The sequence below is a fragment of the Eschrichtius robustus genome, chromosome 7 (assembly GCF_028021215.1).
Source record: "Eschrichtius robustus isolate mEscRob2 chromosome 7, mEscRob2.pri, whole genome shotgun sequence".
Taxonomy (NCBI): Eukaryota; Metazoa; Chordata; class Mammalia; order Artiodactyla; family Eschrichtiidae; genus Eschrichtius; species Eschrichtius robustus.
The window spans coordinates 129,450,213-129,473,466 of NC_090830.1; the positions used below are offsets into that span (position 1 = coordinate 129,450,213).

At 46.8% G+C, this 23,254-nt stretch overlaps 1 protein-coding gene across 10 annotated transcripts in view; it reads right to left on the bottom strand.

The window, feature by feature from the left end:
• FGFR2 (fibroblast growth factor receptor 2) overlaps positions 1-23,254 on the bottom strand; it is a 102,742-nt gene that overhangs the window by 4,126 nt on the left and 75,362 nt on the right. For all 10 annotated transcript variants that reach the window (XM_068548682.1, XM_068548680.1, XM_068548679.1 and 7 more), the window contains 8 exons: positions 18,849-19,000; positions 15,848-15,969; positions 13,395-13,505; positions 11,312-11,502; positions 4,816-4,938; positions 4,181-4,251; positions 2,366-2,503; positions 572-677 (listed from right to left, as the gene is read on the bottom strand). In XM_068548682.1, the coding sequence (XP_068404783.1) occupies positions 572-677; positions 2,366-2,503; positions 4,181-4,251; positions 4,816-4,938; positions 11,312-11,502; positions 13,395-13,505; positions 15,848-15,969; positions 18,849-19,000 (1,014 nt within the window). The remainder of the gene's footprint in view (positions 1-571; positions 678-2,365; positions 2,504-4,180; positions 4,252-4,815; positions 4,939-11,311; positions 11,503-13,394; positions 13,506-15,847; positions 15,970-18,848; positions 19,001-23,254) is intronic.

Consider the following 23,254-nt stretch of genomic DNA (forward strand, 5'->3'; position numbering starts at 1 on the left):
ACTTAAAGATCCTGTTAAGTCACTCATTAAAGGAAACTCTGTGTACATTTACGCTGTGACCAGGCACGGTCACATCATTATATAGAAGCTGGAACGTGTTATATAGAAGCTGGAATGGCACAACTTCAATGCATCCCATCAAGCTCATCAGTAACGGACCATCAGCAGCCCTCACAGTAATGACCAGCAGCCCTCACCCTAATGACCAGGGCAAGGAATCCAACCAGCACAGAAACCCCAGCTCCTTCCCACGCAAACCCGAACACTGCAGTCGGACATTTCTTTCCTCTCCCCATCCTCCTATACATACGCACCCTGGACCCACCATCCACATGCCACAGTGAGGGGCAGCCTCGGGTGGGGTCCTCTGTCTCTGGTTTTATGAGTCAGAACTCTCAAGATGTAGTTCTGAGAAAAGTCAGGATTTGGGAGGAACACATAGGTTCACTCTGTCTGACCCCTGTAGAACAAGGATAAACTATACCCCAGAGTCCAACAGGGGAGGGTGCATTTCAAAAACTGTGCTGGTCTCCCAAGCAAGGACCCTGGGCTTCTGGAAGGAGGTTCTTACCTCATTGGTTGTGAGTGTGAGAATTCGATCCAAGTCTTCTACCAACTGCTTGAAGGTGGGTCTCTGTGAGGGCACCGCATGCCAACAGTCTCTCATCATCATATACCTGGAAGAGATGGGTTTCCTCGGTGAATTAATTCCCTAAGTACTAGGGGGCATGGCTATAAGCCAGTTTTAATAGTCAGTATGGAGAGATGTCCTCAATTATGAAAACGTATCAGAACTTCCCTAGCAACTTCCCTAAATTAGGGCGTGGTGATCCACTTTGCCAAAAGAGGCACTGCTTGGTTCCTCTGAAAGGCACTTTGATTTACAAAGACATCACGTTAACAAAAATGTTTTAGGAAGGTATATACGCCATCAAAAAAGACACTTCCATGTGTTTTCACGGCTGACTTCTGGTATCCCTGTGGCAGTGACTTATAACAGGGTATCACATTTCCACGGCACTTTTGGACACTGTGGGAAGAGCCCCATAGGAGCAGGCGGGAATCCGGTCTTCCCTCCTCACACGCTCCTGCCTGGACCAAAGCAGCTCTACTGTTATCTGCCTGACACTCTGAACAAAGGTTCCTCGGTTTTAAAAAACTGAAGTTCGAAAACTGCAACTTTAAGGCAAGGTTCTTATGAATTAATCTGCTGCCACTGGGCTGTACCTTCACTTCCTGATTAACTCTTGGAAAGGCCTAGGTTCCCAGGCCTTATCTTGATGATGGGTTCCGACAGACCCTCTAAGGCAGCAAAAGCACCAGGAATGACGAGGAACACAATAAAACGCAAGAGGGAAGAGATATGGGGACATATGTGTATGTATAGCTGATTCACTTTGTTATACAGCAGAAACTAACACACCATTGTAAAGCAATTATACAATAAAGACGTTAAAATAAATAAATAAATAAATAAATGCCTTTATATAACATACTATAAAATGTGGTCATTCATCAGATGTCCACTGTACACCGAAAAGCACTCATGGGATTACTGATAACAAAATCCCGTGAAACGATACCCAAGAGACCGCGGTCTCTGGGACAATCCCTCTTCTTAGTCAATTCTGGGGGTTGGGAGGAGAGACTCCTTTCCAAAGCACTGACTTTACTGCACAAGACCCATGTCACCAACACAATGTAATTCCACTTAAAGTGCGGGGTAGGTTTTGCTAGAAACCAGCTCATGGTTTTAGAGTCAGATCGGGTACTCTAAGGATGGCACCTGGACAAGTTTTTAATTCTCTGCACTAAAATATGGGTAAAATATAGGTAACCAGACACTAGTTCATTCGCCCTGAGGAATGTGGTTGAGGTCCGTCTATAAGAGCAATTTTCAATGGTCGCAAAGAGGCTGCAGAAGCACCCATTCTCCACTCGCTGTGCAGGGGCCAGGCACAACCCATGAGGAAAGGGGGCAGCCCCAGGGCTTTTGAGCTTGTGTATGTGGGAAGCCTGATGTACCTTCCTGTCACTTTGACAACAGCAAGGCACAGTACAGTGGCCCAGGAAGATCACCGGGCTCGCTGGTGTGAAGTCAGGAGCCCTCGGCCGGGCAGCCCGACACCCTCTGTGGTTTAAAGCTCGCTCCATAAACCTCAGAAGGATGTTCTTTCTTTTGGACAGTCAGGGCTGTCCATGGAGCTTTCTATCTCGGTTCCAGGATTGGGCCCAGAAAGTTTCAGCAATTCTTCTTCTTAGGACAGGTTTAAAAAACCAGGGGCCTTAGAAAACCAAACTATCCAGGAGAAGCGCCACTGGGGGCAGGGGCTCCTGGGGCACCGGGAGGGGCGACGGCCCTTACAGCTCATTGGTGCAGTTTGCCGGCTTATCCATTCTGTGTCCTTCCTTAAGCAGCTTAAAAAGTTCCTCCACGGGAATCCCTGGGTAGGGCGAGCCCCCTAAAGTGAAGATCTCCCACATCAACACCCCGAAGGACCAGCTGCAAAGAAGGGAGAAGACAGCATCAGCAATCCATCTGAATCACAGAAACCTCAACACGCCCAGCTAAGAAAATAAACGCCCACTTACTTCTTACATTCAAAGACACCTGACCGGGGCCCTCCTACAGTTCATCCAACTTGCCCCTTCCTGCCCCCAAAGAGCATCCCCAGATGACAGCGAGAGGCCATTCCGATGGAATTTTCCATCAACAGACAAGTGATGGTAAACCATCACTCTTTTGGGGGGCAGAGGGGAGGGTGGAGATTTGGGGTTTTTTTTCCTCCTTCCATCACTCTCAAATAAAACTCTCTGTCTTAATGCAGTGTTATAAACATGAACTTCTAAACTGCAAGGCTTTTTATGCTCCTGTCCAGCTCTGCCACCGGCCTATGTGCCTGACCCCAGGGCTGTGACCTACAGCATGAGCAGTTGACAGAATAAGGCCAGCATGCTGATTCTGAGACGTAACAGCTGCCCATGGTGGCCAGTGGACCATCCGAGGGCACAAAAGTTTTCCGACTTACTAAGGTCATGAAGGGAGTTAGCGCCGGGCTGGGATTAGGATGGAGGAGCCCTGTGCCCCAGACAAACTTCATACGACAGAAAGTGAAAACGTCTCACAGGGCACAATTTATACCTGACCGTGCAGAGACCCACAGTTGGATCCGGAGCCTTGTTCAAGAGACTCACAATTCCTGAGCTAATCAGGCTGAGAATCCCGCATTTACCTATGTCACTGGAAATACACCCTCACTGATTCTGTTGAGTTTCAGAAATGAAACTGCCTTTGGTTTCGTGCAGAGCGAGAATCGCAGCACAATCCAGGCAGTGTGCTCCCTGCAGAACTGGGAATCATAACCCTTTCCTTCTAGGACTGCTGAAGAGGACCAGTGGCTATAGCACGGGATCCACGCCTGCCCCAGAAATCTTCCCACCCACACAAACAAGAGTAGCTCAACTGATTTTTAAAATTTTGGAATAATTATAGATTCATAGGAACTTGCAAAAATAGAACAGAGAGAGATCCTCTGTACCTTTCACCCAGTTTCTCACAATGGTAACATCTTTCGACCACATTTCCAAAGCTGGAATTCTAAAATACCAGTTGGAGCCTGGCCCTAATAATATTTTTAAGTGTATCACAATAGAAATATTGTATAGTTTTCACTCTATTTCTGTAACATTATCAAGGATGCTAAGACAAGATCAGAATTTTTTCAAAGGATAAACAGGGAGCAGGCCCTGTCAAGATCATCCTAGTGGACCGTGTCCCAACCAGCTTTCCCCTATGAGGACAAACCTAGGACGGGGAAAACATGACAAACTACTCTCAAGTAGGAAAAGTTTAGGGGCGCGAAGAACATGCCAACAGCTTGGCAAATTAGATAGCAGCTTTGTACTTGCACATCCGTGAATTAGTTCAAGGGGGGGAACTTCCGCTCTGGCAGGAGCAGGTTAGCGGTTCCACCTCCTGTGCGCTTTGAAGCCGGGCAGATTAGTAACAGAGCATTGGTTACCAGCCTACCATAAAATCCATCCTTTCTAAGGCCAGCTCCTGCACCTTCTCTGCATGTGTGAAATGCAGCAGGGACCAAAGAATGAAGGAAGGCAAAGAATGTACGAGATTTTTACAACTCAGCCCGAGGGAAAAGGCAGAGACAAGGGAATTACTTACACATCACTCTGATGGGTGTACACTCTATCGAAAAGGGCTTCGGGAGCCATCCACTTGACTGGAAGTCGGCCCTGCAAGTGTAGAAGAAATGTAAAAACCAATATATTAAAACCGATTTATTTTAGCAGGTTCAACCGGGCTGTGCCCTGTTTATTTTAAGAGCTGACACTCAAATGGTTTTTGCTGGACAGTCATTAGCGCAGAAATAAGCTCCAACTGGGACTACACAGAGCGTGGAAGATGCACAGATTTGGACACGTTAATAAAATGTAAAATGTCGTTTCCTTGGATTCTCATTATCATCTATCTCCCTAGCAGGCAGGCACACCCTGACCAACTCCTAGGTGAAAATTAACCCAGAAACTCCCAGGCTCTAACCTTTGCTAGGAAAGTTCTTGACAAGGAGCCTTACGAAGATTCTTGCTGCTGATTATTCTGTACATAAGACTGGTTCACATTTACCAAGAGTATCTTAAATGTAGTCTAAATTTGCTTATTGAGAAGTTTGTAAAGAGTAAGGCAAAAGAACAGGAATAAAAAGGCATTGGTCCTTCTAGCTCTGAGCACCATCCTTCACCTGGAACATTCCGTGCCACCTCTCCACCCCTTCCCACTTCATCACTGCCACAACTTACATTTGTGGTCTTTTTGTAGTAGTCTATATTGTTGATATCTCTGGCCAGTCCAAAGTCAGCTATTTTCATCACATTGTTTTCTGTTACCAAAACATTTCTGGCAGCTAAATCTCGATGAATGCACTGAAATAGAGAAAGAACTCATCTCAAAATGCTACAAGAATAAAAAGGTAACGTACGTACTTCTTATAATGCAGAGAGAAAATACATCTTACGTCAAAACTTGGTATTTCTTTTCTAATTAAAATAAAAGACCAACTATTTCAAAGAGCAAAGGTAGATAAGAAAACACATGCCCTTTTATCTGCAGTTGACTGGCATCCTTCGTATTATGAACACCCAAATGACCTCTTTTAACGCCACAATTATTCCCCCTCTGCAGTTCCGGACACTGTTGCTTTCTTGCTCATTTTTGAAACCGTCCCCCCGCTGAGTTCTAAACCCGTCCCTTCTCTTGGCTCACTCTCCTTCTCTCTCCCCGATCCCTCAGATTCCTTGGCTTTAGCTTCTCTCTCCCTCAAAATAGAGGACCTGTCCCATTACTTTTGTATATTTCCACATATCCACATGGCTTCCATTCTTAGATACATACAGAAGATCTGCAAATTCCTATCTCTAACCTGACCTCTCTCCTGGGATCCAGATTCTCATTTTCAACAGGACATTTCCACATTGACATCCCTTTGGCACCTTTAAATTCAAGGTCTCTACTCTATTCTTATTTTCTTGGTCTTTTTCGTATCCACCTGAGATACATACACCAGAATTCTTTACACACGCCTCCCAAGTTCTTTTGATTTCAACTCCGAAATGCCTCTCCGATTTGTCCACCCGACTCCGTTGCCATTGCTAAGCCCTTAGTCCAGGGTCTCATCACGTCCAACAGGTCTCCGTGCTTCAAACTCAGCACTACCGCATCTTCTCTGCTTCCCTCAGATTATGTTTCTGAAGGAGCTGATCACATCTGTTCCGGGCTTATATCAAGGCCAATGCCTGTCTATTCTCTGTCCAGTTCTCACCCAACACCTGGTCCCCACACGGGGCCCAACCTATGTCTGCCACATACACGGGGGCCAGATGCTGAGATGCTCGCTGCAGGGCAGCTGATTTATGGTTCCGATACTAACTCTTTGGTCTCCGAAAGCTCTAGTCATTATAACTTCTATGTCTCCTTTCTACAAATGATATGTTTTTGTAAGCTGTTACAAGTGTTTTAGCTGTACTTTAATATACCAAGATTTTACCAGGATACATGGTAATTAGGGTCCCAAATCATCACCTCCTAGTTTAGGTATAAAGAAGTGAACAAACATCCCTAACAAACATTTTTACACAGGTTCTAGGCAAAGGCTAACTATTATATGAAGGAGAGAGTCTTATCAACCGATTTGACGTGGGTGAAATGGGGCTGATTTCAGATTGATACTCCACGACATGGCCCATTGAAAAAGGAGCAGACCAAACTCTCTCTGAAGAATAAATGAGGGATAATTTTTTTCTGCCCACCCTCCAACTATTCCTTGTTTTTAATCCGCTTCTGTGGCCCCCTGGATGGGCTAAGATCATTGAAGGGAAGGCAGGAGAGCCCCACAGGCATGCCTGTGCCCAGCCAGAATGGAAGCAGGAAATGTGAGAGCTCCCAGAAGCCGCCCGGGGATCCAGCTGGGGCGGGAGCTGTGTTCCTGGTTTTGGAGGCCTCTTCAAATTGAACTTCCAAGCCCTGGGCCAAACTCTCCCAGTGGTGTGCTCCCTGCCGACACAACTCTGTGAGTTTGGCAAGCTGTGTGGTCAGAAGAATCTGCCTCCCTGTGCGTGGGGCTCTGACCACACATAAGGGCTCAACTCAGAGTCACTACGACGGCGACCCCCATTTTCTCCAAGAGAGCCAGAACTCAGCACCAACCTCCTGCATCCCAGGGTGCTAGGAAACACCAAAGCCCACCCTCTGGGCTGAACAAGAAGAGACTTGGAACCAATACCCAAGAAAAAGAAAATAACCAAAGTCAAGCCAAATTCCCATCATCTGCAGAAATCTGGGTTATTCTCCAGTGCAAAGAGCTGACCATTTTACAGAACTAGGGCTCTCGGACTGTTTGGTATTCCATTTCTTCAATAAACAAAGGTCAACGGGTCGCTAAGGGAAGGAAGACTAACACCTCAATGACTCTGACAGCGTGCTGGGTGCCTCTGTACAGCTGATCACATTAAATTCCCATAGCAACCTATGAGATGGGTATTATTATAGCCATTTTACAGATGGGGAAGTTAGAGCTTGCTAAAAAAAGAAAAGCCAAACAAACAAAAAGCAAAAACAGCTGCTCAAGTTTAACACCTTGGAGGTTTAACTGGCCTAAGGATTTTGTAAAAAAGAAAAATTAGTGTACTTTGCACTGAAAATAGAAAGGCTTCCATAACTGGTAGAAGGCTCAAATCCCACATCACCTAATTGTATTACTGTACACATCATGGAGTTTCTTAACTTGGCCACCCCCAGCATCCCCAGGTCAAGGGCAGGACTGCAGGTTCATCTCTACATTCCCAGCACAGAACCTGACCCAGTAAACGTCCGTTGAGCTGAATTCCTAACTACACTCCATCACCAATGAACCAGATGTCTCACCCAACAGTTCCTCAGGCGGATCTCTAACAAACTTATCGCCATCCACCAGGAGGGAATGGGTGTGACGGGGCTGACATGTCCCCTGCTTCTTCATTTTCCACGGTCAGGAATAAGCCCTCCATTTTTGGAAGCGGGGACCATTCTTAAGATCTTGGTCTAGAACCTGCTTCAAACCTGTTCTAGGTCCTTAATTGCAGGTGGCCTTCAGCAAAGAGCTTTGGAAACATAACTACAAAGCCTTAGGAAACAGGACTCTGTCCCCTCTACCTCACCCTGGGTTAGCAAACAAAGCCCCAACCCAGGGCATCTCAATGGTCCTCTTCTCGGTCCAGGGAGGCAGGGAATACCTGAGAGCAGGACAGGTGGGTAGAGAACAAAAAGGTCAGGTCTGGGACCAGCCGCTTTACTCTCCAGGCTGACGAGTGCCCAACTCAGAAGTGAGGAGAGTGACTCACTCGTACCTGGGCTCGAAGCTTTCCTGGCACTTCCAGACACTCCCCTGCGTCCTCATCCATAAGATGGGGATCTAAACACACCTGTTTCTGTGTTGTCCTGCGGTTATGGACGATACTGTACGTAAAATGCTTGCTCCATGCCTGGCAGACATTAAGCTCTCACAAAGTGGCAGTGATTAGTAATAATGATTATTATTATTATTACAATACTACTACTAAGGGCATTTTCAGTTTGTCATTCTAAAATGTATCCTTTTCCCCATTTTGCCAAGTTCACCTGATCCTTAGTTCTCTCTCCACCACACCAGGCAGCTCCAAAGCAGGAAGGATCTCGTCCTCGGCGGTAGCGGCGGGGGGAGGAACCCAAGCTCTCACAAAGTGGTAGTGATTAGTAATAATGATAATTATTATTATTACAATACTACTAATAAGGGCATTTTCAGTTTGTCATTCTAAAATGTATCCTTTTCCCCACTTTGCCAAGTTCACCTGATTCTTAGTTCTGTCTCCACCACACCAAGCAGCTCCAAAGCAGGAAGGATCTCGTCCTCGGCGGTAGGCGGTGGGGGGCGACCCACCACTGCTCCACAAGCCAGACTCCACCAGCTCCTTTCTCCTATTCCACCTTCCTGAGACTCCTCCCGGGGCCTCTGTGAACCACATTCTGGGTTCCCTCCTCCCTCTCTGACCCTCTCTGACCATGTCTCCTCCGTCTTTTCCTGTGCTTTCAGCCTATCTCTAGATTTGAGAGTTTCCTCAGGGTTTGACTCCAGGCTTCTGTTCCCCCTCTTCTCTGTTTCTTCCCAACCTCCCCACCCAAGGAGAACCCATCCATTCCCATGGCTTGAAACTACACTTCCTTCGCTGGCTCCGGGGTCTAGCCCAGCCTTCAGAGCTGAGCTTCAGCCCGCAGCTTCCTGGTCGACATCTGCCCTTGAATGACCCTCAGACATGTTCAAAACGTACCTTGGATTTCCCATCAGAGTCTATTCCTGCCACCGCCCCATGCCCCCATCTTCCTCATCCTGAGTAAGCTGCACCACCATCTGGTTTCTCAAGCTGGAAATCCAGGAGTCAGCCTTGATCCCTCATCTTCTCCCTCCTATAGCTACGCAATCCATTAACTGTCCTGATAGCAAAATATATCCCAAAGCAACCTACTTCCCTCGTGTCTATCGGGGTCAATAAACCTCAGCCCAAACCACGGTCACAGGAGCCAGCTTTACAGCACAAACCTGATCAAAATCACTCCCCCTCGGTGGCTTCCCCAGAGCCCAGAGCACAGGGCAGAGTCCTTACCTGGGGCTGTCAGGCCCTGAGGCCCTAGAGGCTCCACACAGCCCGTCCCTCTGCGGGAGGGCTCGCCCTTCACCTCCCCCTGCAACCTCCTGAGTCCCCCCTGTTCCTGACCCCACACCGTCGGTTTCCTCCACAGCACGGTTCTCAGCCTTTCGCACACTTATTTTATGCCCACATTTATTGTTGATTTCACCTGCTGCCCCCCATAGTTCCTGCTCCAAGAGGCCAAGAACTGTGTCCATCCCGGTCACCTGACCCAGGATACCAGGCATCCGAATCAGGAACGCTCAGGAATATTCGTTGAAGGATTAATAAAATGACCAGGCCAGTCTCCCACCACTTTGGATTAGTAGCAGCGCCCTGCTGAGTCCAAAAAATCCTTCCTCCCTCTCCCACACCAGGAGGACAGAGGGCGACCAGGACCAGAGGCTCAGGACAGGCAGCCTGCGGACTGGCCGCCTCCCCAGGGTTTTATTTAGCAATAGTTCCAAGCTACAGAAAAGGCGAAAGAGAACAGCAGCTATCCAGGTTTGCCAGAGTCACTTGTTGTGCTTCCTTGCTCTCTCTTTCTCTCTATACCCAGCCTCCCTGTACACACACACACACACACACACCCGTTTTATGGCTGAACCACTTAAAAGTGAGCTGCAGACCTCAGTAGCACATACCTCCCACCTTACACAAGACCTCCATCACCACCCCCAAATTTAACATTGAAACAGTCACATTATCTACTATCCAATCAATTTCACATTTCAATTGTTCATAAATGTCCTTTATAAAAGCGGCAGCCCACCTCCCATCCAGAACAGGATCCCTTCCGGGATCACACATGCACATTCAGTTGTCACGTCTCTTAAGCCTCCTTTAATCTGGAACCATCTCCCCAGCATTTTTTGTCTTTTGTGACACTGACATTTTGAAGCAATGTCTTGTCATGTGTCCCACATGCTAGATCTGATTGTTTCTTCCTGCCAAAGACTTGTCAGCTGGCAAAGTCCGCTGTGCACACGCATGTGTACACAATCGCACAACCCTGTTTCGGTTTCCTAAAATCTATACTTTGGGACATCTTACAGGAAAAAAAAAAGCTCTGAAAAATCTTCAACTCTGGACTCTCTTGAAAATAAAAAAACAAAAAACAGAACATGTGGTGGCTCTGGCCGTGTTCCCACGTGGCTACAGACAGCAGGGGCTGAGGTGCAGCCACTGGTCCCCAAATCCCTACTCGGCGTGATGTGACAGGGGCTGCCTCGCTCACTCATGTGACCGGCATGGCCAGGACCCAGCCCAGGCCACAAGGGGACAGACGGTCCATGCCCACCAGAGGCTCTTACTTCTTTGGGGACCAGAGGAATCCCTGATGCTGTATTAAGCTCCAGCGCAGTTAGGAACTGACCCACCACTGCCCAAGAAGGTAGCTCTGTACTTCCCCCCAAGCGTGGGCCAGGGAAGGGTGTCTTGGGCCGTCCAAAATGCCCCAGGGGATATCTGGGCACCTGTCTTAACTGCTTTCACAATAACTCAGATGTTTTCAAGTCCACTGCATGTGGCATGCTCGGAATGCAGGCGATTCACCTCAGGGGACCTGGCCAACTTCTAACCGCAGAGGGTCACCCTGCCAAACGAGACAAAATAAATCCAGCGGATACCCAGCACTCGATGTTACCAAAATATCCCTTCATCTGATCTTTGTTCTTAGACTATTTAACGTCATTTCAAACTCAAAACCATGAAGACAACACCCGAAGTCCATGTCCAAAGACTCAATAACCACAAAACAAATAAAGCCAAAAAATCATCAGAATTAAAGGCAGCGCCCCCTAACCCAACTGCTGTCCACCTGGAGAGCCAACTCCCCGGCAGATCACAGCCAGCCGTGCCTGCGAAAAGAGACATCTTTTCTGCTCGTCTCTGTGGTGTCACTACTGGTTTATGAGGCTGTTTTGGCTTTTAAAGAGTTCATTAAACCCCAATGTGAATAATGCAAGACATAGTCTCCAGGTTGTACAAGACAGGCAAGGGCTTGATGCAGCAAATGAGCACGTCCCAATGGGTCTGTTTTCTTCAAAGACATTTTTCACTGGAATCCACCCAACCAAGGAGAATGGGAAGGACTCACCTTTTGGGAAGCCAAGTACTCCATGCCCCGGGCCAGCTGGTAGGTGCATGACACCAAGTCCTTGAAGGTCATCTGCTCCTCGGGAACGCGGTTGATGTCATACGAGTACTCCATCCCGGGCGGCCTCCGGGCACGCAGGTATTCCCGGAGGTTGCCCTTTGAGGCGTATTCGACTATGACATAGAGCGGCCCTGTGGACGAGAACACAAGTTGGAGAGGCAGGGAAGCCCAGATCTGCCCTGGGGCAGCTCAGCAAAGGAGTTTTACTTACTACAACCCAGTGCTTTATCATATTTTTTAAAATTTAAACATACAGAAAAGCACACACAAAAATAGAACACCTGCATTCTAATCTCCCCCAAATGACAACCGACGCTCGGTCGAGACAGACTCAACAGTCTTTAAGAAACAAAACAGCGGTACTACAGTGAGTGTCCTTTCCCTGTCTCGCCCAGCCTCTCACCTGCGCCCTCTTGGAAAGCAACGGCTACCATAAATTTGGTCCTTGTAGTGCATTTTAACTATTTTACAGACACCTATGTATCCATAAACAATGTATTATTTTTAATCACATCAATGAGTAATAAAGACATAGCTTTGCACCCTTTCCCCCCGCCCCCACATATTATCTTTCTGGAAGCCAGTCGGGCTGATAAAAATAGATCTAGATCATTCCTTTTAACAGTTACATAGATTCTATCATATAAATACACCACATTGTATTTCTCCATCCCCCTATGGGTTGTTTCCGGGTTTGGGCCATTGCAAACAGCGTGCAGTGAACACTGCTGTGCACGTCTCTGTATATATGTGTGCAATAACTTCCCCACGGTATAGACCAGCCTGTTTTTGTGTGTAAATGTTACTGGCACGCAACGTGGCCCATTCATTTCTGTATTGTCTATGGCAGCTTCCTCACTGCGGCGGCACAGATGGGGAGTTGCCACAAATCCGAGAATATTTACAATCACCCTTTACAGAAAAAGTCTCCTGACTCCTGGTATAGACCTCAAAGGGAAACTGCTGAGGCAAAGACAGGCATTTTCAGGTTTATTAATTATCATCAAACTGATTCGCAAAGTGCCATAGACCATCCATGAGAGAAGCCGGGGGTCTCGCTCCCCTGAGGAAGATCACGTGCCCCTTCCTATCTGTCTCCCCTCTTTCAGGCCACTCGTGGGAGCTCAGCCACCTGGTACCCGTAGCAAGACATGGGTTCCTCAATCCCCACTTGAAGGGAAGAACTTGTCCGCCAAAACGTAGGATCTTCTTTGGAGAAATCTCTCTTAGCACTTACAAAACAAAAACATAAGGAGGCTGCCTTTTCCGAAAACCCTCCAGGTTATGCCCTAAAAACAGGAGGACGCTATAGGCCTTCCCATCCAGAGTCGCCCAATGCCCACCTTCCCGCCCCCAGAACCCAGGCACACTCATAACGTCTTCTTTGTGTTTGTGGCCGGGAACACTTCCAGACGGGTTTTGGGGTTTTTTTGGCCACACCACGTGGCTTGTGGGATCTTACTTATTTTTCTACTTATTTACTTTTATTTATTTATTTTTGTCTGTGTTGGGTCTTCGTTGCTGTGTGGGCTTTATCTAGTTGTGGTGAGCGGGAGCTACTCTTCAATGCGGTGCGCGGGCTTCTCCTCGCGGTAGCTTCTCTTGTTGCAGAGCAGGGGCTCTAGGCATGAGGGCTTCAGGAGTTCTGGCGCGTGGGGTCAGTAGTTGTGGCATGCGGGCTTAGTTGTTCCGCGCGGCATGTGGGATCTTCCTGGACCAGGGCTTGAACCCGTGTCCCCTGCATTGGCAGGCGGATTCTTAACCACTGTGCCAGCAGGGAAGTCCCAGCTTGTGGCATCTTAGTTCCCCGACCAGGGATTGAACCCAGGCCCTTGGCAGTGAGAGCTCAGAGTCTTAACCACTGGACCGCCAGGGAATTCCCCCTGTGGGGGTTTTAAGGAAAACTTTAAACATGCACTTGAGAGGCCCTAGGAGCAAGATCTAAGAGTCCATCCATTTATAAAACGATGCTGACATTGAACCCTGGGTTATGTGGATGAAAGCTCTTTTTCCTCTTACTCACCATCCTGAGTACAGGCTCCGAGGAGATTTATGATATTTTTGTGTTTCCCAATCATCTTCATCATCTCCATCTCTGACACCAGATCAGAAAGGTCCTTCTCTGTGGCATCATCTAGGAACATTAGGTAAATTACAGATCAGTCTCCTCTAACCCGTTGGTTGCTACTGTTAGTTGATGAAAATTTGGTTGAAACAGCATGAAAGTCAATTTCAGAACCAGAAAAACTTTCCAAATCATCTCCTTCATCTTACTGGTGAAGCGGGAAGGGCCCAGCACTGCCCTGCTCTGTGTCGAGTAGCTAATTTGGGGTCAATAGGGTCAAAAGTCAGAACAAATATATAGGCCTTGGATGCTAAGGCCAAATCTTTTCCAGCAAACCTCACAAACGTGGGGGCATTTTTCCCTATCGTGAAATAATTCCACCCTCTGGCAGACCTAAGGTACCTGAGAAAATCACATCAAACTTCATGGGGCCTGAAAGCAACCGTGAGGACTTCCGGGGAGGAGGAGGAAGAGGAGTTTGGGAGCATTTCACATCACTTCAGACTTTCTCTGCACCACGTGCTGCTAAGCTGAGCCCTCGTAGCCCACAGAGCGTTCACAGATGGATTCAGAGGACACCCCGGACTGAGGACAAAAGTGCATGTGTGCACGTGCATCTTGAGGGGGCAAAGGTCCATGCCTTCTACGGGCTTCCAAAGGGGCTGGGATTCCCCTGCTAAAAAAATTAAGGTTTTAAAAACCTCTGCTCCATAATTTCAAGCAAGAATGGCTTAGGTTCTGCATACACAGGCTCACAGTTAGCTTCCAAAAAGTGGCAAGATTCTTCTCCAGGTATCCCCCTGTGAGCTAATTCAATATGGGGAAATCTGGGCTTACTAAAAAAAATGAGGTAAGGGCATGGATAGAAGCCATGCTGCATAAAGCTTTTTAGCTTCACAAAAGGAAGAGCAACACAATTGCCTGGAGTGCCAAATCCACGCAGCCTCACGTGGAGGACTGAGCGCCTGCCCCTCGGATGCAGAGGCTCCACTGCGGTGACACTGTGGGGTCTCCTCTAAGCTCTGAGCCACCCACTGGCTGTAAAAACGGCCATGTCACAAGGGCTCTGTGGCTCACGTCCTTCTCCCTCCTAAGGGAAGGCCAGCCTTGAAATAGCCAGAGAAAGAGAACTCCCAGACCTCCTTCCCCTGAGCTCCGTAAACCGAATCAGAAGCTCTGTCCACAGACACCGGGAGCCTGGGCCTTCCGCATACTCGGCCCTGGTACATGGCCAGGGGCTGTCGGGGTGGCTGGTGGGAGCCCACAGCTCACTGCACCTGCCACTCAGCAAGGCAAGGGCACAGGAGGCAGGCCCAGGCCGTGCAGGATGCAGGCAGAGGGCTGGCTGCCTCTGTTGGTGGAGCCGAGACGTGCAGGGTGGGAGAATATTGTCCTCCCGGGCTTCACACCCCAAAGTGGGGAGCGGCTCACAACACCCTAGTGTGCCTTGGGAGCCATTCAGATCCACAGCTAAAAAAACAAAAAGAAAAAAAACACCCAACACCTTTTTGACTATTTCCACCTTGCTCCCTCCCCTCAGGGAGAGACGTGGTGACTATCCCACAAAAACCCATGAAAGAAAGAAAGAGCCTAGCCCCCGGGGCGTCCACAGTGCATGAGGCCCCCCCATGTCCCGAGAACAGACCTCTCTCCTCCGGGACACGTGGGAAAAACTCAGCTTGGGGTGTCCTTTCTGAGATGCCTACAATGGGATTTACAATGCAACCATTCCCTACAACTCCTCTCACAAAAGAACACTGTGGGAGGATGAAGTTAGTGGTTCAAAGTTCTTTAAGCTCTTTGGACGCAGGCATGAAGCAGGGTTGGAAGGTTAATGCGGAGACATTCAGGCTCCCATGAACGCCACTCGACGTTTACATCCCCGGGTAACTGCTCACAAGTCCCAGAAGGCTCTGGACCAGCACCAGTCCAGTGAGTCCCCCCCTTTCAGCTTCCCAAGCGACTCCCACAGACAACGTCATTCCTGCTTTGTTCCTCCTGCAAAGGAGTAAGTGTGTCCTCCTCTCCCTGAGCCTCCTTTCTCCCTCTAAAAAGGCCAATTTTCCTTCATTTGTAAATTAAGGTTTGGGTCCTGAATCTGACATACCAACACTCATATAAATTAATCAATTCTACGTGAGTCGATACTTTCTAAGCACCTACACATATAAAGGGAATGAGGCTGCCACTTTCCAATACAACTGGCTTTTCTTTTTTATAAGTGCACACAGCTCAAGATAAATAGTCTGTCCACGATGCTGATTTATACTGAAAACTTCTCAACCCCTAGGTCAACTATGTGCTCTCTAACCCCCTGCCATGATAGAGTTCACATGCCACAAAAGGAACATTCTTGATAAGGTGCCCTCACCCCTCCCTTCCCCCACCCTCCCCACCTCCGCCCCACTCACCTTTCAACATCTTCACGGCCACAGTGACTGCTTCCTTGGGCTTTTCTTTGTCAATTCCCACTGCTTCAGCCATGACCACTTGCCCAAAGCAACCTTCTCCCAGGGGTTTGCCCAGCGTCAGCCTAAATGTGTAAAGAGAGGATTAGCAAACAGCATCTGGTGTAGCGAGGGAAATTCCAGAACTCAATATAAAAATCTTTCAGCGGCTTACAAAAGCACGGAGCATTTATCATATGGAACTAATGAGACTTGGGGTACACATGCGCTTGAGTATTTTCTTAGTGACGTTTTAGAGAATGTCAATTACTGCTGGAACAGCTATTGAATTTCACATTTGTATTCTCGATTTATTTTCTTTATGGAAGGTATCCTTGCAAGTGAGGTGGTCAGCCTTCCTAAGTGCTAAAAACGAGCAGCTTTTGATCTTGAGCCTATCAAATATTCATAATTTAGAATATCTCAAAGAAAACCATTAAAGCTGTTATTTTTTGTCTCTGTGATGTCTTTAAAAATCGCTATTATTCGAATACCAATGGATTTTATGGTCACATTCTGGGCCAAGTTACAAGATATGAATCTTAAACCATTTCAAGGAATCTCTAGTTTTTCATTAAAGGAAAAAGGAAATGCTAGAAATAGGGGGAGTTTTTTTTTTGACATAATAGTTTAGAAATCCTTATGACTACCCAAAATTAATAATGAAGAAAATCCAAAGTGAACACAATAAACTAAATTTCTAAGCTCAGAAGCTCTACATACATCATACTAATAGCCATATAGACTCCTTGGGCGTTCCAGAAACCAACAGAATGGAAGAGACTTTGGAATACTTATGAATGTGGTTTTTTCATTTAAGCATAACACAGCAAAGTACCAAGCTGCCACGAGTAAGCAGTATTTTTGGTAAGTACGCAATGGTTTGCAAAAGTCACAGCAAAGACCGAGGGCAGTGTGTGCTATGCTGAGGTCATTCCCTTTCTATCCTGAGCTAAAATTAAATTTAATATCTTGGCAGAAAATAAACATTTGCATTGGGAAAATGGCTAATTTATGTCCTATTGCCCTGCTGCTACAAGCATAACAATCCTTTCTTTGTATAACGTCTGCCTCCGATCTAATAAACTGCTTCTAAATAGCCTTCATTCATTGGAAATCTGCTCCTCCTATGGTTGTGCTAAACACTATTTTGAAATGCTTTGCACTCAGATTTTCCACACTCTGGGTACCCCGGGTGGGAGCTAACAGACAGACTTCCACTGTTGCCAGTGGTGTCACAGGTGGCAAAAACTACAGATTGAACCTGAGAGCTGCAATTTCTTAAAATATGATCACAGCTCCCAAACTCAGTCCTATATCCATAGGAATGTGCACATTAACCCTCCTACTTGTTCAATCAAGCCAGGGAGCTGGGAGGGCTCACGAGAAACACCCCCTTTCCACATTCTACAGGTAAAGAAATCATTCTTTGTTTTTTTCTGGTACCTCACTGGTAAGTGTTCAGTAAACAAGTGCTGAATGAATGAATAGCACACAAATAAACCGGAAATCACTTCCATCAACACTCTAACAGAATGATACCGGTACAATAATTTGGTTCTAACGTATGCTGCACATTAATAAATGAGCTGTTTATTATTTAAAGTAACAAGCCATTAGAAAACAAAGCTGGTTGGAGCTGTGTGAATCAAAATTACAAGTGCTATGTAAGCTATCTCTCCTTCCAAAGAGAGCGCATGATACCCAGCCTCTGGAAAAGCTTATCTTTGTATTTCCAAATTTGTGTATGAGTTCCTTCTCTAGTAATTAGACAGTTCTCCGACATAATCTCAGGGAGATAGTGCAAATGTCAAGACCAATAGGGTTGCTATATATGAGCAAGTCAAAAGCTTATTCCAGCTGATTTGATGCAGATGTATAGTCAGCGATTTCTACCTTCCATTATTCTCAAGCTGTTTGGACTCTAATTACTACAAGAGAGACCCTGGAAATGAGCAGACAGCCCTTCAGTGACCATCACATTCATTTCAGAAGGCGAGTCTGGGGTCTGGTCCCTGGCTAGAAGATGGAGGGCGGGTAGTCCAAGATCTGTCCACTGACTCGATGCCCAGCTCTGCCATCTTGCTGAGATTTGCAGTTCAGATCTCTCAGGTTATGAAGGGAAATGGAAGGAAGGGAAATTCCCATGAGCCAAGAACTGTGCTCAGTCCTGGGAGGTCTGTACCATGACCTTCATTTCATAGAAATGAAGTTCACAGAGAATCAGGGAGCTCACACAAGGTTGCCCAGCCACTGGCTGGCAGAGCCAGGATTCCAATCCAGCCCAACAGAATCCAAAGTCCCTGAACTTGAAGCCAGACCAAGAGACACACAGCTCCCAACAGTGCCTTCAGCAGAGCCTAGGTGGCCACACTTTGACTGAACATCTGATGGGAACACATCAATATCATCCAATAAGGAAAATACTAGGGACCACAAGAAATTCGATGTCAGGTACCGTATTTGAAGATTTCCAGCCCAATATTATATTAATAACTATTAAAAACAGCAACACTGGGTGAAGATTCTTAAGGCAATTTATATGCTAGACCTAATTTCTCTAAAGAAATGAACTGCAGAACAGACATGTTCTAGGAACCAGAAGTTGGAATGTCAACTCTGTTTTATAAATGGGATAATCCCACTTTTATTCCATTTGACTGGGTTTGAATTATCTAGAGAGTTAAAAAAAAAACCATGCTAACAAGGTACCATTTTGTTTGGGGATCAGCCATGGCTTAGTAGCTCTGTTTTAAAAGAACTATTAAAAAAGAGAGAGAGAGAGAGAGGATTAGTTCTTTGTTTTCCCTAGAGTTGGTTATTTAGATACAATCTTACCCACTCCTGCTGACATCATCACAGCAAGACCTTGGCAGTTAAGGGTAATAAAAAGAAAATGTCAGCCCAGTATCCCCATTTTACACTTAAGTCCCCATTCAGGGATGTGCCCCACAGAAGTACTCACTTATCTCTTGGAAACTCCCATTTTGGATCTTCTGGCAGCTCGTACTCGGAGACCCCCGCCAGCATGGGGGTGTCTGCTGTTGAGGAGAGGCGAGTTGTAATCCTCACCAGTGGGGTATTGGAGTTCATGGAGGAGCTGGACTCAGCAGAAACCTGGATACAAAATACAAAGACACAGATGTAATCCTGGCTCCACCTGAGAAGGCTGGAAGCCGGCCAGAGCCCAGCCAGCCAGTCAGCTCTTAGAAAGGTGGGAAGGTGAGGGTTGGCCAAAGTCGTGAATTTAGGACCAAAACCCGGAATTCCAACGCCTCTGTCTTCCCATCCATGCAGTATGTGCTAGATTTCATCCAAATAATATGGTCCTAAGGCCAGGTTTCCAAACAATGGTTTAGAGAGTGCCTGATAAAAAAATGTCTTCTTTCTGTCCTAATTCCTCAAGATAATCACTTGAGGACATAGAGACAGACCCCATGGGCTTCATTCTTGCCTTTTTCCCTGTGCCTGTACTGGAGCCCCAGATTATCAATCTCCTGCCCGTAGACCAGCAGGGATGGTGAATCAATGCTGTGCTTATGAGATTCCATAAAAACTTCTGGATAATCGCCTCTTCAATCAGCTCTATCTTTTGAAATGTAAGCAGAATACTTCAAGGAACTAGCTCTGGAATTTGAATGTGAAAAGCATTCCAGTAGCTCCACGTGCCTTTTTTCAAGGTAACCAGAGACCCAGGCACTGGGGACCACTATCTGCTTCTCCCTAGTCCTTCTGGGAACTGGTTGATGCCCAGGCCATTCGGAGAAAATCAACTGCCTCTTGTCAACTTCAGTTTCAGAAACTAGTGGACGAAGAGTCAAGGGAAAGAAAAATACCTCTTTATTCACAATCTCGTGGGAAAGCTCCTTTCCCCCCCGGGGAAGCCTGCAGGGCTTCACTGAGTTTTCTCATTTACTCTAATCCATTATAGTCTGCATTTGATAAAATGGTTACTCCTTAAATATATCATCTTCCCTGTGCTGGTTTCTGTAAAGGAAAACACCATCGCGGGCTGCCTGACCATCACCTTATTCCAAACCATGAACAAGACTCTGGCCCGAGAGAGCTGGAATCTGGGGTTTGACGTGACCCCTCAAACGTGGTTCTGTCCCCTGCATGACTGCCCACATCAACCCTTCTTCCCAGCTGTGCTTACAAACACTTTTTAAATCAAGGTGGCAAGGACCAAGTAAAGATGAACATATTTAATGGGGATGAACTTTCAAGGTGGAGCCTGGACCATTCCCCATTCCCACAGGGAACCAGAAGACTGTACTTTCCTGGGAACGTCCTACTTAAAAACGTTGATTCTCTCCTTTTTAAACCCAGACTGCCCTTAAAAAGCAGGTAGGAAACCTGAGAAGATGTCCAAGAATGGATTCGGAGGGAATCATTTTAGGAATAGGAAGTTGGTTTTAGTATTAATATCAAGAAGTAGGCAATTGTTAACACAGAATTTCTATTATCTTTTTAAATGTACATGAAAACATTTCTGAGCCTTTTGAGCAGTCTTTTGTCAAAGGTTGTTATTCCTAAATTTTATTACGCAGACAGTATGATCAATGTTTATTCACTGTGAGCATGGTAAATAATTTTTTTTTTAAGGAACTGAACAATCATTAATTTTGGAGCTGAGAGGGGCCTCATGAATAGATATGGTTCTAAGAGACTGAGGCTTCACACCCAAGTGTCTGGGCCACAGAGGCAAAACGGCAGAAGCGAAAAGAAAAAGACGAAAAGCCCGTGGAAACGACCTCCGCAGTGCGCTGACCTCAGCTGCAGGGCCCGCCAGTAACACCCTCAAGACCTCCACAACCTTCACTGACCACATGTATATGTCTTGAGCTCCATCTGCAGAGAAGGGTTCAGAAAGATTCAAGGAATAGGTTGGGCTAAAAATAATTCCCCAAATCCTAACGCCCTGCGTCGGTTTTGAGCTATGGATGCAAAAGAAGACTGGTGTTCTCAGAGACAAAAAGGTCTCCCACACGAAGAAGCAAAAATCACCACTCATTGCAGTGGGAACCGGGCTTGAAGATGACAGGCAAGAAGATTCGCCACAGCAGTCAAAGTCAGCCTGGCAATGAGACAGTTACAGGCCCCAACCGGACGAGGGCTGGCAGATTTCACAGACGAACACCCCCTCCAAGGCCAGCAGCGCAGCCCTCCTTGCTGGACCGCAGGGTGGCCAGAACTCCTGTGCATGGCGTGCTGGGATCGTGGTGAGGGAGAAACCCCTGGGGCGGTGATGGGGGGAGCAGCTCTGGGTGAAGAGGCCCGTCTGGCCTTCCCTGCCATGTCCTCGCAAATGACACATGGTTGAGGCTTCAGGACACAACGTAAGGGAGTAGCCTTCCCATGGCAAGGTGTGAGGACACAGGCACTGAAAACAAGCCTCAGGAAGGATATATAAGAGCCTTAGCCGTGGTCACCTTTGGGGAGAGAGATTATAGGACGTTGAGGGACGGGGTGTACTATGTCTTATTTCAGAACTTCCTAAACCATCTGAATTTCATTCCCATGCATATGTATCTCTTTTACGTTCTACGAAAACAAAGCACTTTTCTTTAATGACAAAAATATTGTTAAGAATACAGAGGATCTGGACTGAGGCATGGCACTGGGGGGCGGAAAACAGGGCATATGCTTAAAATACACTGACTTCTAAAATGAGTTAAAATGACGAGATCACTGCTGTCGCCTCTTCCCTGGGCTACAGGCTGGGTGTTGGGGCGTCTCTGCGTCCTTCCGTGTGGGTACCCAGTGACCTCCCCTAGCCAAGCAGCCAACCCTAGCTGGTGCCCTGCCCCTGCGAACTGTTTATAATGTGGGACTGTGAGCCGGTGGCGGCATCTTGACCAAGTGCACCACCGCGGGCTGTGGGGTGACTGTGAGAGCTTCAGCAAGTCACTTGACGTTCCTCAGCTCAAGTTTCCTCACCTGTTAAAGGGTGACTGGAACAATTCCCACATCACAGAATTACCGTGACGGTAAAATGAGGTCACACCCATAAAGCATTTAGTGCTGAGCCTGGCGCTTGCTGAGAACTCAGTTAACTTTCGCTACCAACCCCACAATGGTTTCTCTTAGCATCTTTTTAGAGTCCTTTGCTGCTCAGATCCAAGGGAGCTTCCCCTCCCCCTGGGGAAGCCCGAGGACTTGGAGCCCAAGGCTGCTCCGTGTGTGAGGTCCTGTGACATGGTGTGCAATGGGGGAGAGAGAAACCCCGCCGGCGTTAAGGGCAGGACTTGCCTTAATGGTTTGAAAGACTAGATCCTCTGCTCACAGCCAGGATGCGCCGGGGCTCCAGCGAGCAAAAAAGCAAACCCCAGAAATTAAGGACCCAGGAGTCAGGGGACGGTCCCAGGGCAAGAGGAAAGCTGGAGAGCAAGAAAGTCTCATGACAAACAGGGCTTAGAGGCTGCTTCAGAAAGAAAAACGAAACGTCCAGTCGGAAGTTCATGCTCTGCAGCTAACCTGTGACCCCAAAGGAATCTTCGCCCACAGACCGTGACAAAAGTTCACACCCATATACATCTTCCCCCCTAAACAGATTGTCTCCAACAAGGTTTTAAGGTGAGAGCTTTGAAAATGGAAAAGCTTTCCAAACTTAGTTGCTGTCACTATGATTAAAGTTATGGAAATTTTGCTCACATTAAGTGTAGAGGTTTAGATTCCACGTACAGATCTGTGAAATACTTTTGTAAAACACACAAAGAGAAAAAAGGTAAGAAAATGCCCCAAGTGTAAGAAACGACAGAATTCAATCACTCTGTCTGTGGACGTATATCTTAATTTTACCTCCATGCATTTTTACTATGCTTTTAAAATCCCCTCTGAGACTGTAAAATGCGACTGGCTTTCTCTTCACTCCGTTTTACTCCGCGTGCTAACGTGTTTGCAGGGCTGGCACGACCCCTTGCAGGGAATTCCTCCGTGGAACACCGTGTTTCTGGAGCTTCTCTTCTTTGGACCACACTCCTTAAGGAAATCCACTGTCCACCTCTGAATCCTACTTCTGCAGCAATGTTAGATGATCACTTTTTTTTTTGGCACAAAATCATAATCTTCCCTATCAGATATGCTTCTTCAATTCTGGGTTTCCTTTTTATCTAATTTTAAAATAGTCCATCGATAGAGATCATTTAGTTATGTACAACAATAAACGTTAACAGTCTAAAACAAGCTCTTTTTTCCCCACTCCCAAATCCTGGCAGGCACTTTTTTAGCATGTTTTTTCACAGTCTCAATTCAGCTTCCTCACTTTCCAGAATCTCTTTACCATAAATTCCTCATGCCATAAATCAAGCCTTTAACTAAATGTGCTTTTTGTCTATTTCCATGGTACATAAAGGAGATTAAGCAAGGAAG